The sequence below is a fragment of the Cheilinus undulatus genome, linkage group 10 (genome assembly GCF_018320785.1).
Source record: "Cheilinus undulatus linkage group 10, ASM1832078v1, whole genome shotgun sequence".
Classification (NCBI taxonomy): domain Eukaryota; kingdom Metazoa; phylum Chordata; class Actinopteri; order Labriformes; family Labridae; genus Cheilinus; species Cheilinus undulatus.
In genome coordinates, this window is record NC_054874.1 from 10014545 (window position 1) to 10030036 (window position 15492).

A 15492-nucleotide genomic window follows, 5' to 3' on the forward strand; every position below is an offset into this window, starting at 1 on the left:
ATCCACACTTTTCTTTTATCAGTGGCGGAAATGGGCTTCCACAGAACCGAATTGGGAAAGAGGTCTAAAAAAAAAGAGATGTCTGATATTAATTAGACTAGCCCGACAACAGAAACTTCAAATAGATAAAAATTAAGTAATTACAAGCAATGCAGGCCTTTTTTGTTGTTACATCTTGAAATAAGACGGTTAACAGGACTTGCCAGGTGACTGCGGTTGACTTTACGTGTAATAACATTTTTCAAAACTAGAAATTAGATACATACACTTGCTTGGATGTGAAGTTTTTCAGTATATCATGAGACATTTATAGAAACGTCTTCATCCTAATATGCTCTCTTATCTGTTGCAGCATCCAGTTATGCAAACACCATTCAAATTCGACCTTGTCAAAGTCCTCTTTCAAGCTTATGCAAATCACCCAAACCACAGGACCAGAGAGCAGTTCAGAAATATCGTTTGGAGCCTCTTCCATGGAAAATGAGATCAGGCACATGTACAGGTGTGATACACGTGCAAATGTCAAATAATTTTTTATCTCACCTTCCTGAATGTCCTCCTTTTTGAGCTGGCGTCCTCTCCCTCGCTGAAGACCTCATCGCTCTCTGCTGAGGAGTTGATGGAGGAGCAGGAGGAGGTGGAGGAAGAGGAGTGTAGAAGCTTGGAGAGGATAGGGTGAGGGGAGGGCCACTTATGAGGAGTGGAGTCCTCTACAACTCCAGGCTCCTCTGCTCCCTCTGGAGTGTCCTTCCTTTCCTCCCTCTCTTCTCCTGAAACAAGAGGCTGCTGTATCTCTTTATCTTCTTCCTTTTTACCTCCACAGTGTTTCCAATCCTCACCTTCTCTTTCATCATCATCACACTTTCTGCCTCCTTCAGTTTCCTCCACCCTTCTTTTCATGCCCCCCCTTGCACTTTTACACCTCTCTGTATCAACCTCAAAGCTATCCCAGAGCCTTTCCCTCCTCCTTGCCCTCCATTTTGCCTTCATTTCTGCTCTTGCACACCTTCTGTTCAAGTCAAACTCCTCTTTTCTTTGCATTCCTTGAACTGTGCCACTCCTGTCTTCTTTCATTGTGGCGTCTGAAGGCTGGTAAGCCGTTTTCGACTCAGGCTCATCATCCCACCCTGCGTCTTTTCCGAGCCCACCTATACACTGACTGTAAGGAGGGAAACTTTTAGTGGACTTGAGTCTGGGTCTTGATCTCAGTTTGAATCTGCAGCTGCTGGAAGGACCTTCCCCGATCGACAGATGTTGGTGCATCTCTTCAGATAGTCTGTTCTCAACCTCCATATTTGTTACCTCCATGTGGTTTTCATCCATCTTATCCCTCTTAGTGTCCAGTGTGAAGCACAGAGGGCGAATCTACTCCTTAGGCCCAGCATGTGCTTATAAAAAGCAAAAAAGAGGATGTTTAAGAAAATGCATTTAAAATCCAAAAAGTGTTCTAAAATAGCCTCAACAGGAGTTTTAAAATGGCACAAAAAAAATAATATAAAACTGAAGGATACTCGATATCTTACCTGTGTCGTCCTCCTGTTGGTTTTCTGCGCCTCTCAGTGAGCTACATCCCTCTCTGCGTGTGTTATAGTTTGCATGCAGTGACGTTAATAAGTTTCCAAGCACGACTGAGCCAGCAGAGCCGCAGGCCAAAAGGACATCCAGAAATGACGCCTGACTGTATCAGATAACAGCTGGGAATACAGTAAGGTATTCTCCCACCTGACATGATTACACTCTTTATGGACTATCTGTGTTAGGGTAGTGCTGCCACGCTGCAAAAGAGAGTCTCCAGAGCATTTTTAACCAGGTTTTATTTCAACAGTTAAAAAAAATGCACTTCAGAGTGAATTTGAAGCCAGGTTACATTTTGTCTCAATCAATAAGATGCATTTAAACATGAAGAAACACATGCAGTTTGCCTTACAGGCTATTCAAATCACAGACAGAAATGGCAACATTTAAAAGTAACATTTTACTGCAAGTTTTAAGGAGCATGCAGTGTGAAATAAAACGAGTGCTTGCATGAAGGAGACTTTAAAATAACCATGACCTAATGATATAATTAAAAAACTGTAGTCTTAAAGAAGTAGAGTTTCTTTTCAACTATAAATACACAGTTCTATTGTACAGATGATATGAGATACACTTTGTGGACAAAAGTATTCAGACACCTGACCATTACACTAACAAGGACTGTAATGGCATTGTATTCAAATGCATGTACTTTAATATGGACTTGACCCCCTTTTTGTTCCCATTCATTCTGTAGAGCAGTGGTTTTCAACCTTTTTTTGCTCAAGGCACACCTAAGGTTAAGCCAACATTTTAAGGCACACCAAATCCATATCTATACAAAATTGCCTATTTAAAATATGTTACAGTAAATTGACCGTACAGCATAACTCAAGCAGGCCACGGCGTCAAGCACTGATATATTATTGAGATTAGGTGATCTGACGCATCAGCTGATGACCATCTGATTTGCTTTTAAGCATGCTATTGGCTAATCACACTCATGCGGCCATATTTAAACTGCTCTAACCTAGCTATGCTTTGCTGCTACCTCTCCAAGCCACATTTTTACAACCCTCCTCCACCCCAGCTCCTCCTTCCCAGAATAGCCACATATACACAACAGCAATACGTGCGAACGTACAACTGCCGATAAATAAAAACTATTTAGGACTGCAAATCATGTGTATTTCTTGACAAAGTGGTCCTGGTGGAACTTAAGTTATTGTATAGTTGCAGTAATTATGTATGGTTGTACAAATTGCTACGGCACACCAAGACTTGGCTCTGTGCCTTGCCACACCATTTGAGAACCACTGCTGTAGAGCTAGAGCATTTATGAGGTCAGGCATTGTTGGCCTGGCTCACAATCTCCATTCTAGTTCATCCCAAACGTGCTCAATGGGGTTAGGAATCTGTGTGGGGTAGTCAAGTTCTTCCACATGAAAGTTATCAAACCATGGCTTCCTAGTCCTTGCTTTGTTCACTGTCAGCACAGTCATATTTGAATAGTAAAGGACCTGTTGCCACAAAGTTGGAAGCATAGCATTTTATCCAAAATGTCATGGTATACTGAAGCATTAAGATTGGCCTTCACTGGAGATAAGGGACCTAGCCCAAACCTTGAAAAACAGCCCCATGCCATTATCCCTCCTCCATGAAACTTCACAGGTAGCAATGCAGCCAGGCATTGCTACCTGTTACATTCTCCAGCATTTGCCAAACCCAGACTCATCATTCAACAGAACATGTTTCCACTGCTCCACAGTCCAGTGTCTGTGTGCTTTACACCACTTTTTACTATGTGCCTCAGAAGTCGTTGACCCCACTCTGTGATTTTACATGGTCTTCTGCTTCATGGCTGAGTCGCTGTTGTTCCTAAACTCTTCCACTTTCGAATAATATCACTTACAGTTGACTGTGGAATATCCAGCAGAGATGAAATTCCATGAGCCGTCTTATTGCAAAGGCGGCACCCATCACAGTGCCAGTACCTGCAGGGCTAGGCGCTGTGTCAACAGGTCTGATAGAAACACCTGAATTTAAAAATTAAACAGGTGTGGCCAAATACTTTTGTCCATAAAGTTTATCTACTTGCTCATTCACTGAATTGATTAAAACAACCAGCAGAAGAAGTTCAGACGTGTCATTCCCATAAAATTTGGGGCCCTTTAACAAATAATATGCAAAAACATTAAAGATAAAACAGAGAGGTCATACTGTAATGTAAAAGTCCTAAGGTCTACAATGAAGTTCGCCAGCCCTGCTTCTTTTCACGTTCTCTCCCCTTTATTTGTGTCCCCAGCCTTCCTCCTATTGTTTCACTTCAGTCTGGACCATAGATCTGTTAGTTCTGCATCTCTGTGAACTCCTCGCTCTGACTTCTTGAGTTCCTCTCACAGGCCGCCTCTGAATCTCCTACACCCAGGAAACAATGCATTCCTTCATTAAGAATACAACACATTCAAATTACTTTAAACTGCAGTGAGTCTTTGTATGTATTTTTGCACCTGCATCGGCATCTCCTCCCCTCCTTTGCTGGTGGTTGTTCACTTGGTTTTCCCTTGCTGATGTCCGTCTTTCTGTTCTTAGCTTTAAAAAGAGAAAAACACTCATCTGTTTGAGTCCAGGAGCTAACATTTGAGATGATGTAACAATTATAAATTGAAACACATTTATAAAATGTGCAGCCCTGCTGCTAAAGACTAAACACTTATGTCTGTCAGGCCTCACCTGCTCTGATCTCCAGTCCACTCTAAACAGCAGCCTCAGGTAGCTAAGGATGAAGAGGAGGCTGAGGAAGCTGAAGTTACTGGACACTCCAACCAGTGCTGACGTCAGAGGGAAGTTGAACAAGAGGTATCTGACAAGGACACAAACATGATGCAGCATGACTCAACGTTTTCTCAGTTTAACGTGAAATAACAGAGATTTTTAAACAACTTTTTAACAAAAGAAAATTTCTGAAATTTACTCATTTGGAGAAGATCAGAGGGAGGGTTTATCCCAAACTAGATGTGTTTTATGTTTTTAATTAATTGATGATTGTGCTGGAGGAATGATTCACACATAATTGTCATCTGTGATTGATTTTCTGTTTATTATTTGGAGAACTGATCTCAATAAGTCCTAATTTTTAATCCAAACCGAGTTTGTGTTGTGATAATGTTTTTAGTTGGTCAAAAAAAGCACTGAAATAGATCACCTGATGCACTACATGAACAAAAGTATTTGCCAGCACCTGTTGATTGTTAAATTCAGGTGTTTCAATCAGACCCATTGCCACAGGTGTCTAAAATCAAGCACCTAGCCATGCAGTCTCCATTTGCAAACATTTGTAAATGGGTCGTTCCGAAAAGCTCGGTGACTTCAAGCAGAGTAATAAGATGGATGCCACCTTTGCAATTCATGAAATTTGATCTCTGCTGGATGTTCCACAGTGATTTATTAGGAAGTGGAAGCACTGAGGAACAACAGCAACTCAGCCACGAAGCAGAAGACCATGTAAAATCAAAGAGTGAGGTCAATGACTGCAAAGGCAAAAGGTGTGTAAAAGTCACCAACGCTCTCCTTAGCCATCAGACAAGTCTGGGTTAGGCAGAAGCTCGGAGAACTTTACCTGCCTGTCTGCATGTGCCAACTGTAAAAGGTGGAGGAGGGATAATAGAATGGGGCTGTTTTTCACGGTTTGGGCAATGCTATGCTTCCAACTTTGGGGCAACCGTCTGGCAACAGGCCCTTTTCTATTCCAACATGACTGTGCCCCAGTAGACCTTCAAGACATGGTTTGATGAGTTTGGTTTGGAAGAACTTGACTGGGCCGCACAGAGCCCTGACCTCAACCCCATCGAGCCCCTTTGGGATGAACTGGAATGAAGATTGCGAGCCAGGCCTTCTCCAACATCAGTGCCTGACCTCATAAATGCTCTACAGAATGACGGGCACAAATTCCCACAAAACACTAAAATCTGTGGAAAGCCTTCCAAGAAGAGTGGAGAGTGTTATAGCTGCAAAAGGTGGCCAACTCCATATTAAAGTACATGTTTTTGAGTAAAATGTCATTGCAGTTACTGGTGTAATGGTCAAGCAGCCAAATACTTTTGTCAATATAGTGTATAACCATCAAACGATATAATTGGGGCTTGATCTCTCTCTTTTTTGTCTTTCTTGTCTTTAAACACTGCTGCTGTGTAGGAGTCAAACGAGGTCCTGCATGCTTCCAGCCAAACCTGACTTGAGATGATCAACAAGATAGAAGATACCGCTATGTCAACAGGAGTCTGCAAGTTCCTCTCTGGGGCTTTTAAGGTATAATAACATTAGCCTCATAGCATAATTGCCTAAGTAATTTTTGTCCAAATTGTGATATCTGCAAAACTCTTCTCTCCTATCGCTGCTGATTCATTGTGCCTTACTACCTATATCCTCAGCGTGCTTGTTATGGTCCATAATCACTGTATGACTAAGTCATCTATTAATAACTATCTATTAAGTCATTTATTTATGGAGTCCTTGTTGTAGCTTTTCTTTTCTAAGAAACTTGTTTGCAAATCTGCTAGAGCTCACTGTTATAGTATAAATAAAAAATCCAATGTATTTGCCAAATCTGTTTTTTCCCCTTTTTTTTCTGAAAACCTGATATATGACTGAGGCAATTATGCTATTAGGCTAACGATGCAACAACATTTTAAGCATTAATCTAGTAAATGAGAGTCCAAGAAGATATAAAATAATATCAAAATAGGTGACCACTGCCCTGATGAAGGCCTGAATGGCTGAAACATGTTGGCATATTTTTATGAGTTTGCAGCCTTGATAAAATAACAGCTTTATATTAATCATCCCTCTTAGTGCCTCAGATCTCTTTAATAAAAAGCACCAGAGGGATCCCCATTTTTTTGCAAGTATATTTGACATTGTTTCCACACCCATGCAGGACTGCATGCATCTGCTATTTGACTGAGCATCAGAATAGATTTTGATTATCAAAAAAGTCCCAAGGAGGACTTCTGTTCTCAAGAGCAGGGCCTAAGCTCCTCAAAAAACTCCAAAATGTCTTCATATTGGGCAAAGGTAAATACATCCCTACAGACATATTGAAGCAATTAACTTGTAGATTACTGCAGTTAAATGACATCCAGTTAATAAAAATGTATGATTTGTTGCAGAAAAAATGAAATTGCACCAGAAGTGAGCATTTATTTAAATTTTTTTAAGTCTCACTTGGCTTACATGTAGTCAGTTTGAGTTATGGCGCTCTTCCGAGAGAAGAGAAGAAGTACTCTTGGCTCTTTTGGTATTTATATTTCACATCTTAGTTTGTCCTATCGATGCTTTGAAATATTCTTTTCACTTGCTATGCTTGCTTTTAACTAAGTGAGGGAAGACCACTGCAGCTTCCAAACTATTAGAGCTCAAATCTAGGAGAATTTGAAAACTAAGATACAGTCAGACCTCTTGATGGTAGCTCTCACCTGATGCCAGTGAAATGAGCATGGATGAAGAGCTCCGATGAGTAGATCTGCACCTTGTTGGACAGAATCTCGATGATGGCTGTGACTGAGGGAGAGTACTGCACATAAAGAAAAATTCTGTCAAGAAAGTTTCAAATTGAGTCATTTAAGCAACTGAACAGCTGAAGACTTACAGGGTCTTCGATGTACTCTGAGAAGAGCTCCACCTCCAGCACCTGTTTCTGCTCTGTGACTCCGCTCAGGAAGGCCGGCAGAAACAGCAGAGTCCCCAGCTGCCTCAGCAGATCTGAACGGTACCGCAGCATGCTCTGTCAACAACACAGTCAACAAGGGAAATATCTGGAGCATTTTATTTTTCCTGGGAATTAATAGTGTCTGTCAGTGCAGGAAGCCAAAGCAGCTTTAATGTGTCTCTGACCATGCCGTGTAATTAAATGCTTCTGTGTATCAGTCCTGTACTCACAAAGCGAGAGCTGGAGGCTGACAGCAGTTCTCTTGTCTGAGAAATAGAGCAAGTGAATCAAAAGAAAGTGTGAGAACTGGCACTGAAACATTTGTCATTGTTTGCAACAGAAGAAGTGCAGAACTTACAGCGCGAGCAGAGGAGGTGATTTGCTCTCCATCTCGGGAGAAACAGGTCGTCTTGATCATGAACATCCCCAAATTCTGATTAACTGGAGAGTCTGGCACCTCCAGCTGCAGGGACATCTTGTAGGCCTGACCAAACGTCAGCACCTGGATGTGGATTTTGGAGAGATTAGAAACTTACAGGTGCTCAAACAATTAACACACATATGTCAAATACATACATGTCTGTTGTTCCTTATCAAAGAGATGTTAGCCAATGGGAAAGAGCATGCAATAGAGCCGGGAGATGCACAGTCTGTCCTGCAAACAGAAACATGATTGAGTCAGCTACATCAAGCAACAAGGGATTCAAGACAGAGTGAAATGGGACAGCTTGATGGGATTTTTACATACGCACCTGTGGTAAAAGTGCACAGGTGTGGAAAAAGCTGCCTGTGGCATGTATGAGAAATAGAAGCTCCCATAAAGAAAGGCAGCAACCCAGAGAAGCAGGAAGACCACAGAGAACACAATAATGATCTGCAGAAGTCTCTGACGGACACGCGCCATCATCATAGAGACGGCACTCTGGAGGCTCTTCATCAGCCGGCCGATGAAGAAAGACGCTTCTCCATCGTCTCCTGAATGCAAATGACTGTTTCCATCCATATAATCTAGAAATGTATGATGATTAAAGAGCAGCATATGAGGAAAAGAGCAGAGGCTTTCAAGGCAAATGCAGAAAAACAACAACAGTAAGGATCGTCATGATTTAGTTCCGCTTATGTCAACAGTCTGTGACTAAATATCATACATTTGATCAAAGTTGAATGATTCTTCCATAAAAGGTTAAATTATGCCTCTTCACATTAAACTCAGTATGAGGGATGAGCTCATGAAGCCAAAGACACAAGAACCACTGATGGTCTAAAACCACTGCGTCCAATCTCAGTCACAAGCAGAGGCTCTTTCTATCAGATGACTTCTCACTGTGTCAACAAGCCAACAATCTCAATGTATTACAGGTCACCAAACAAGCTAAAGCGCCAAATAAGTTTAGCAGTCATGGATTTTTTTTGGCCTGAATGACACATTCAAGAGCTAAGGTTTTTCTTTATTTGGTTCCAAACCTAAACGAAGCAGCTGCTGTCATGGAAATCCTTAAATCTCAGGCTGCCTCTAAATATGCTTAAAAATAGGTACGCTCAAAAATGACTTGAACATGTAGAATTAAATAACAGAGAATTTAACGTGAAATTTCCCATAAATATAAAGATAAAGATAAAGCAGAGGTGATATTCCTACCAGTAAGGTAGGAAAGTAACAGTAGTGACTGTAATGCAAGAACAATCATCAACTAACTGTATAATTAGTCTGCATTTTCTCAGTGCTTTTAAAGGGCTGCCATATTCACAGCTATGTCAATAATGAGGACAGAGAAACTCTATTAACACATTATTGAACAATAATGCAGATTCTGTGACTCATGCTAGCAACCATAAAAGTATGAGCATACTAAAGCTTTTTTTTTTTTTTACTTGAAATCAAAACAGGACAGACACCAAACATCCATGAGGTATACATCAAACATGTTACTTTAAAAACTCACCTGTGTTTTCTGCTGACCAAAATGAGCTGTTAAAATCCACCTCTCCTCTCCCTGAAGTCTCTTAGTCCACAGCCTGACACTTTTCTTCTTTTTGCTGTAGCCAAAGAAACAACTCTCATTGGTCAGGATCAAGTCCTTCCCTCATAAAGACAGCAGCTGCAGCCAACTGGAACAGAGTTCTTAGTGATAAACATGACTCTGACCAAAAGAAAGAGGCTTATTTATACTTTCAAAGTATTTTCCCGGCAAGGCCCACGGCCCATTAGCCTAACTATTTTTTTTTCCTTTTAGCTAGACTATGATTTTTGGATGTTTGATTGCTGTTTAGTGTGTGTTGTTATTGTTTCTTTATCCCTTTATAGCTAAATATATTGCAAATTTCTCATCCATCTATTTTCTATAACCGCTTACCCTGTTGGGGGGCTGGAGCCTATCCAGCTGTCACTGGCCGAGAGGCAGTACATCCTGGACTGGTTGCCAGTCAATCACAGGGCTGACATATAGAGAGAGACCACCAGGCACACTCACGGCCAGTCTAGAGTCACCAATAAACCTATGAGCATGTTTTTGGTGGTGTGAGGAAGCCAGAGTACCCGGAGAGAACATGCAAAAAAACATGCAAAAAAAAAAAAAAAATCAGATATGACTCTCATATGACTGAAAAAATCAGATATGGGTCATTTTTAAATTTTACAGTGTTGCTTAGCAGAGCTTGTCCAAAGTGGTGTACGTGTGAGAGTTAGTAAAAGCAAAGATAGACAAGAGGAAATGAGATCAGCAAGTGCAACAAAGTGCTTCAAAGCCATGCCATGCAGTGTTACAGGAAATGCATAGAAGCTTTTTTTAAGAATATTTTTTAAATGATAAACATCAGCATTGAAACAACCAATAATTTGACACAAGAAGCGAATGTACCTTTGTTCAACTGATGGTAATTTTAGGGTAATGGGCCTTGGCCTTGCAGTGCTTTGTATAGAGTAAAATATAATGGTATTTTCAGGTATATTACACACTTATCTTCTGGTTTTGCATTATGACTTGAACTCTGAGTTGCACCATGATGAAATCAAAAGCATTTCAAATATTTCTTATTGGGTGGAAAGTAACTGAAGTAACTGGAAGTAACAACATTTACTCAAATTACTGAGTTGCTTTCTTTGTATGTGTACTCTTTGAGTAGTTTTTGAATTCAGTAATATTTTAGTGTAGGTATTGTACTTCACCACAATTTAAAAAGCATCAAGTACTGAGTGAAACAAATAAGGACAGAAAGACAAAATGGGGAGGTCCAAGCGTTCTGTCAACAGCATGAAACTGGCCAGTAGTTTGGTTTTAATTACACCTGACGGGCAGTAGCATTTTACTTTAGGTTAAGTCACACCTTTTAACACAATTCGGTTGAAGATTTATATTCTCTTATTATTGCACATTAAGGGAAAGATGATATGTCAATGTACAAGCCCCTTGGTTATCAAAATAGTTGCTCAGTACTAGGAATGGATATTGAAATCTGGTACCAACATGGTACTGGTACCAAGACGTACTGAATTACGTCACAGAATTTTGATGCTTTAATTCGGTACCCACCAACTTGACCAACTCCCCACAACTCCAAAGAGAAAGCCAGTACCATGTTATATGATTTTGTGCACTTATTTTATTTCAGTAGAGCAATACCATTAATGAATTTTGTTTAAGCCTTTTTACATTAAGAAGCGACACCTGTTTGCTTTACTTCTGTGGTCTACTGGCATCTTTTTTAAGATGTTTCCCTAATTCGACAGACACAGCTTTGATTCACCTACTGACTTACAGCACACTTTTTTCTTATAAAAATCGTTTGAGCTTGGGCACCATTTAAAAAGTACTAATTTAGCTCAGGTATCAGAAAAATCCAAACATAGCCAACTCTACTCAGTACTCAGAGAAAACTTTAAATTACTTTCCTTTTCATTTTAACTTAAGTTAATTTAAAGACCACGACTTTTACTTCTTAAGACTTTAACCACAGTAACTCTACTTTTGACTAAGTACAATATTTTGGACTCCTTCCTTCTGCTTTCTTAATAACTTATGTAGAGTAAACTAATTGGAAATTTTGATAGATGATAATGCAGGGAACGTTATTTTTGGGTCACAATGTTGTTCAGCACAAACGCATTTTTTCAAGTCCTGACTTGTGAGATAAACAAATGAAAAACGTCCCGAGAAAACAACTATTAAAGGGGTCATACTGTTGGAGAACTCACCGGAAGAGGGCGGAATCATCTAACATAACAGGGGAAAAACCCCGCGAAAAAATTGTTTTGGCGTAGAAGAAGAAGCTTCGTCCAATCACATTTAGCGACTGGCGCTAACCGGAAGACTACATTACATTACATTGAAGCTTTGGGAAGCTGCAGAGAGGTAATGATGAAGTTCTATTTTTAAATTATTTTTGCACTCACAACATGGTTATTTTTTTTCCTGCGGAACTAAAGGGAAACGTTATCTATTATTCATGTAGACATGTGTCGGATTTTACTAAAAGTGTTAACACTTTGTTACATATGCTTCACAACAAGCGGTTTATTCCTCTGAAACAGAGGGATATATATATTCCAAGGCTTAGAATATATTATTCATAAGGTATACGGGGTAGCACGTTGCATGAATGTTACATTACTGGTAGATATATCTACGGTGAAGTCAGGAGTTCATTATTGATCAAATAAAGATGCTACAAAACAACCTCTAAATGTCTAAATCACCTCATAGTAATGAGAACTAACCTCAGCATCCTTGTGAAAATACAGCTAAGATTTTAATAAAACTGTAAAGTGCATTTTCATCTTCTGTCCTCTGGCTGCAGGATGTCCTCTAACTCCAGTGTAACGCACGTGCAGATTGTCTCATCTGCGGGACAGGCCCCGCGGGTACCTGTCCATCTGATGCCCTGTGAGATCGAACATGATGGGCCAGCCCAGGTCTCCCAATATTTCACTGCTACTACAAAAGACGGCAAACAAGGTGCATTCAGAATGTGTCCAACACACGGCCTATTTCTTTTATCCAGTGTCTTTTATTGTTTTCTTTACAGACAAAGAAACTCGATGTCTTACATCAGTCTATTGTGCATTTTTCTTGCCCTCAGAAAAGTCAGTGTCTTTTAGAGGGCGAGGGCTGAAGGGGCAGGAGCTCAGCTGTCCACAGGGATACACTGGTTTAGTGCTGAAAGAGACCAACAAACCCGGCTCTGACCAAGAGGTAAAAACCACAGACACATTAGGCAGTTGGCTTTGGCTTAGTTCACCGGGGGGTCATGATATTGAAGAAACTACTTTCAGTTAGTGTTGTACTTTGAATAAGGATAAAAAGATACACCAGTCTAACATTGCTTTGACTGGTATCAGCCAAATAATGTGGCATGGACAGATATCAGTAACTAATGGTTAACTGTTGTGACCAATCAATTTTAAGTTGGCATCTGGTAGATTGAGCTGCTGAATCAAATAAGAGATTTTAACTAAGCGGAAAAAAGTGACCGGTTAGACAAACTGATCTGTTTTCATGGTCAAATGTGAGAAAAAATGTCAGCACTATTGGAGTTTTACACTGAAAGAAGTGATGGGGAAAAACCTTGATTTGGCATCTGCATTTTGATTGTGTATAGTTTGGGTTTATTCTGATAGCGGTGTTAAATCAACACTTTTTATCCGTGTCTGTGCCTTAAAGGTTCCTAAATCAATGCGTTTATGTGAGAAACGAGTGTGTTGAGAGTTGTCAGGAGAATAAAAGCTGTCTGGGTATCAAATAATTTTCAGAAATGTCTTTAGAAGATGTCGGTAGAAAATGGGATAGGAAAATAAAACTGGTGGAACTTCTTAATGTGAGAGGCTCAAGCATAATTCATGCACTGATGTTGCGTCAAAGACAAACAAAGTAATTGTGTCAGTTAAAGTGATTATATCTTCAGTAGGAAGATGAAAGCAGAATCCAGACAGCAAAACAATTTTGAGACATTTATGCTGTGTTAAAATAAAGCAAGTGGACAAAATCATAAAAATTGCACAACATATTTCTTGCCTTTCATTTGGGGTGGGAGGGTATTGAAATGAAGAATTGATATCTGAGTTGTAATTCGGTCCGGTAGGTACCAGTACTATGTCAGTACCGGATTTCAATACTCATCCCTAATTGGCATTGGTTAAATTGTAATGTTAAACATCTGTATCAGCCCTAATTTTCACTATCAGTGCATCTATAATTTTGAAAGTAAATAAAGGGTTAAGAGTGAATAAAATACCATCAAATTACATTTTGATTATCCAAAAAAGATGATCACTTGGGCCACCAGCATGATCCAATTCCGATCCGATCCGATCCAAAAAATATACTGCTGATTTGGGTCCGTTCTGTAGTTTCTGGCTTTGTTCCCTAAAAAGATGCTCCGCATACTCTGGCACTCTCTATGATTGCTTTTAGTTAAGTGAGAAAGGCCCTCCAAATGACTAAAACCACCCCTGATCACAGTGTCCTGTGTGTAGCAGGCAGGGTCAGTAAAACAGAAGGGCAAAGCATATGCATGGGTTGTGAGAATGTGATTACTTGAGGCTAATTTGGTGTGTGTTTGTGTGTGTCCAGGACAGGACAGTGAAAGTGGCCTTTGTGTTTGACAAACTGACCTACTGGAACCTGGAGACGCCTCCCAACCCTGATGACACAGTGGTGATGGCCATGGATTGGCCAGAGCTGGCTGAGGCAGTAAGTTCTATTAAAAGCCTCCAATAATAGTTAGAACGATTGTTGTTGAGTAACTTTGAATAAAAGTAAATCAGAGTAAATAAAATTTATAAGAGCAGGGTAAATCTGAAGAAGTCCTTCATTTTACATTAGTGATTATAGAAATGAAACAGAGCTGATTTCCTCCCTGTTAACAGACTGAAGACCCTCTGTGTGTTTTCTATGTCCAGTTATAATTTTGTGAGCGAGTTCAGTTTAAAGGTCACTTATAATGCAAAATACACTTTTTCAGGCTTTTCTTACAAAAATTTGTGCTCCTGGCCTGTCCACAATCCCCCCAAGAATCAGAAAACCCCATTCCCTCCCCCCTCTCTTTCTCCACCTTTCAGAAAATGTGTGCTGAAACAAGACTTTCTCAGATATTCCCCTCATGATGTCATGTGGGGAGTTAGCACCGCCCCCAGGTTTGGTTTGCCCTCTCCTGGTTTGGGGCCCAATCCATTAATCCTCATTCCTGAGAGGGGCGTGGTCAGGGGCGGAGTCAGACAGCTCAGTAACATTTAAAGCCACAGACACAGAAATAGCTTGTTCAGAGCAGGGCTGAAACAGAGGGGTTTTTTAGACATATGAAAATCCATTACTGGAGTGTTTTTCAGAAACAAACTAGAATATGTGTCACAAAATACATGACCTTTAAATGAGTCCTTACCATAACAACTTAAATTCTTTCTACCAAGGACTATGATCATTTACAACAGCTATGAACATTTCTGCTGATATTTATAGGAGATATATTGGCTGTACATATTGGTGGTACAAATCATATATTTGCCTTAAATATCAGTAAAACATACAAGATTACCATCAAATATAGCTGACTGCCCTTTGCCTCACACTAAAAAGGCAATCACCTGAACATTATGAATGAAGTCCAAAACATAAAACAAATACCAGACTGTCTACTTTGCACTCCTCTCTCATTGGTATTGGCTAAAATGAATTTGGAAATACTGGCATTTCAGGTATCGACAAAAATCCAATCGCTAGTATTCCTCTGGTTCAGAGTCAGATCTGAATAACAGTGTAATGGCGGTTGTGCTTTGTTTACAACACTTTGTCAGAAATACTGATTATTTGAAACGAAAGGGGCTGTTTTTTTCTTCTTGTAAACAGTCAGCATTGCATGCACTGTAGATACAGTTGGTTAGATTAAAAATTTTGGCTACCAATTTGGGTTGGAACACGAACCCTTCCTTTGTATCATCTGTCTTGTTAGAAATGACAAGAGCTGACACTTTGGCAGTGATTTATTTGAGTATCACGGTTGCAAATTAAAGAACATGGAGGCAGGGGACTTGTAAACAGACAGTGATAATTTGTATTTTCACAGATACACGGGCCAGTGGAGGACTGAAGAGACGTCCTGTCAAGAGGTGGCAGGTTGGTGTCACCAGTGCATCCTAAGAAGAACATGTACAGTTTCCTGCTTGCAGAAATCTCAACCAATTCTGTTACTGTTGCAGAAAAATAAATACCTAATGCAATGTTTATATTTTTGTATGAAACACTTGTCTGTAGTAAAAAATAAAAAAGGAACATGTTGAA

General features: G+C 40.0%; 1 protein-coding gene across 2 annotated transcripts; it reads left to right on the plus strand.

Moving 5' to 3' along the window:
* Nucleotides 1-11489: 11489 nt before the first annotated feature.
* Nucleotides 11490-15492, plus strand: rnaseh2c (ribonuclease H2, subunit C). 2 transcript variants are annotated; one of them, XM_041798275.1, is made up of 5 exons: nt 11490-11571; nt 12017-12174; nt 12299-12411; nt 13789-13908; nt 15278-15492. In XM_041798275.1, exons 2-5 carry the CDS (start codon nt 12018-12020, stop codon nt 15299-15301), a joined length of 414 nt encoding a protein of 137 aa, XP_041654209.1. In that variant the 5' UTR covers nt 11490-11571; nt 12017; the 3' UTR covers nt 15302-15492. The 2 variants fall into 2 exon arrangements, with proteins under 2 accessions (XP_041654209.1, XP_041654210.1); XM_041798276.1 differs by lacking the exon at nt 11490-11571 and having other exon boundaries at nt 11993-12174.

Coding starts and splice junctions, on each gene's coding strand:
- rnaseh2c (XM_041798275.1), top strand. CDS start 12,018: ATGTCCTCTAACTCCAGTGTAACGCACGTGCAGATTGTCTCATCTGCG. Junction 12,175..12,298: donor TACAAAAGACGGCAAACAAG/GTGCATTCAGAA, acceptor TCTTGCCCTCAG/AAAAGTCAGTGTCTTTTAGA. Junction 13,909..15,277: donor GGCCAGAGCTGGCTGAGGCA/GTAAGTTCTATT, acceptor GTATTTTCACAG/ATACACGGGCCAGTGGAGGA.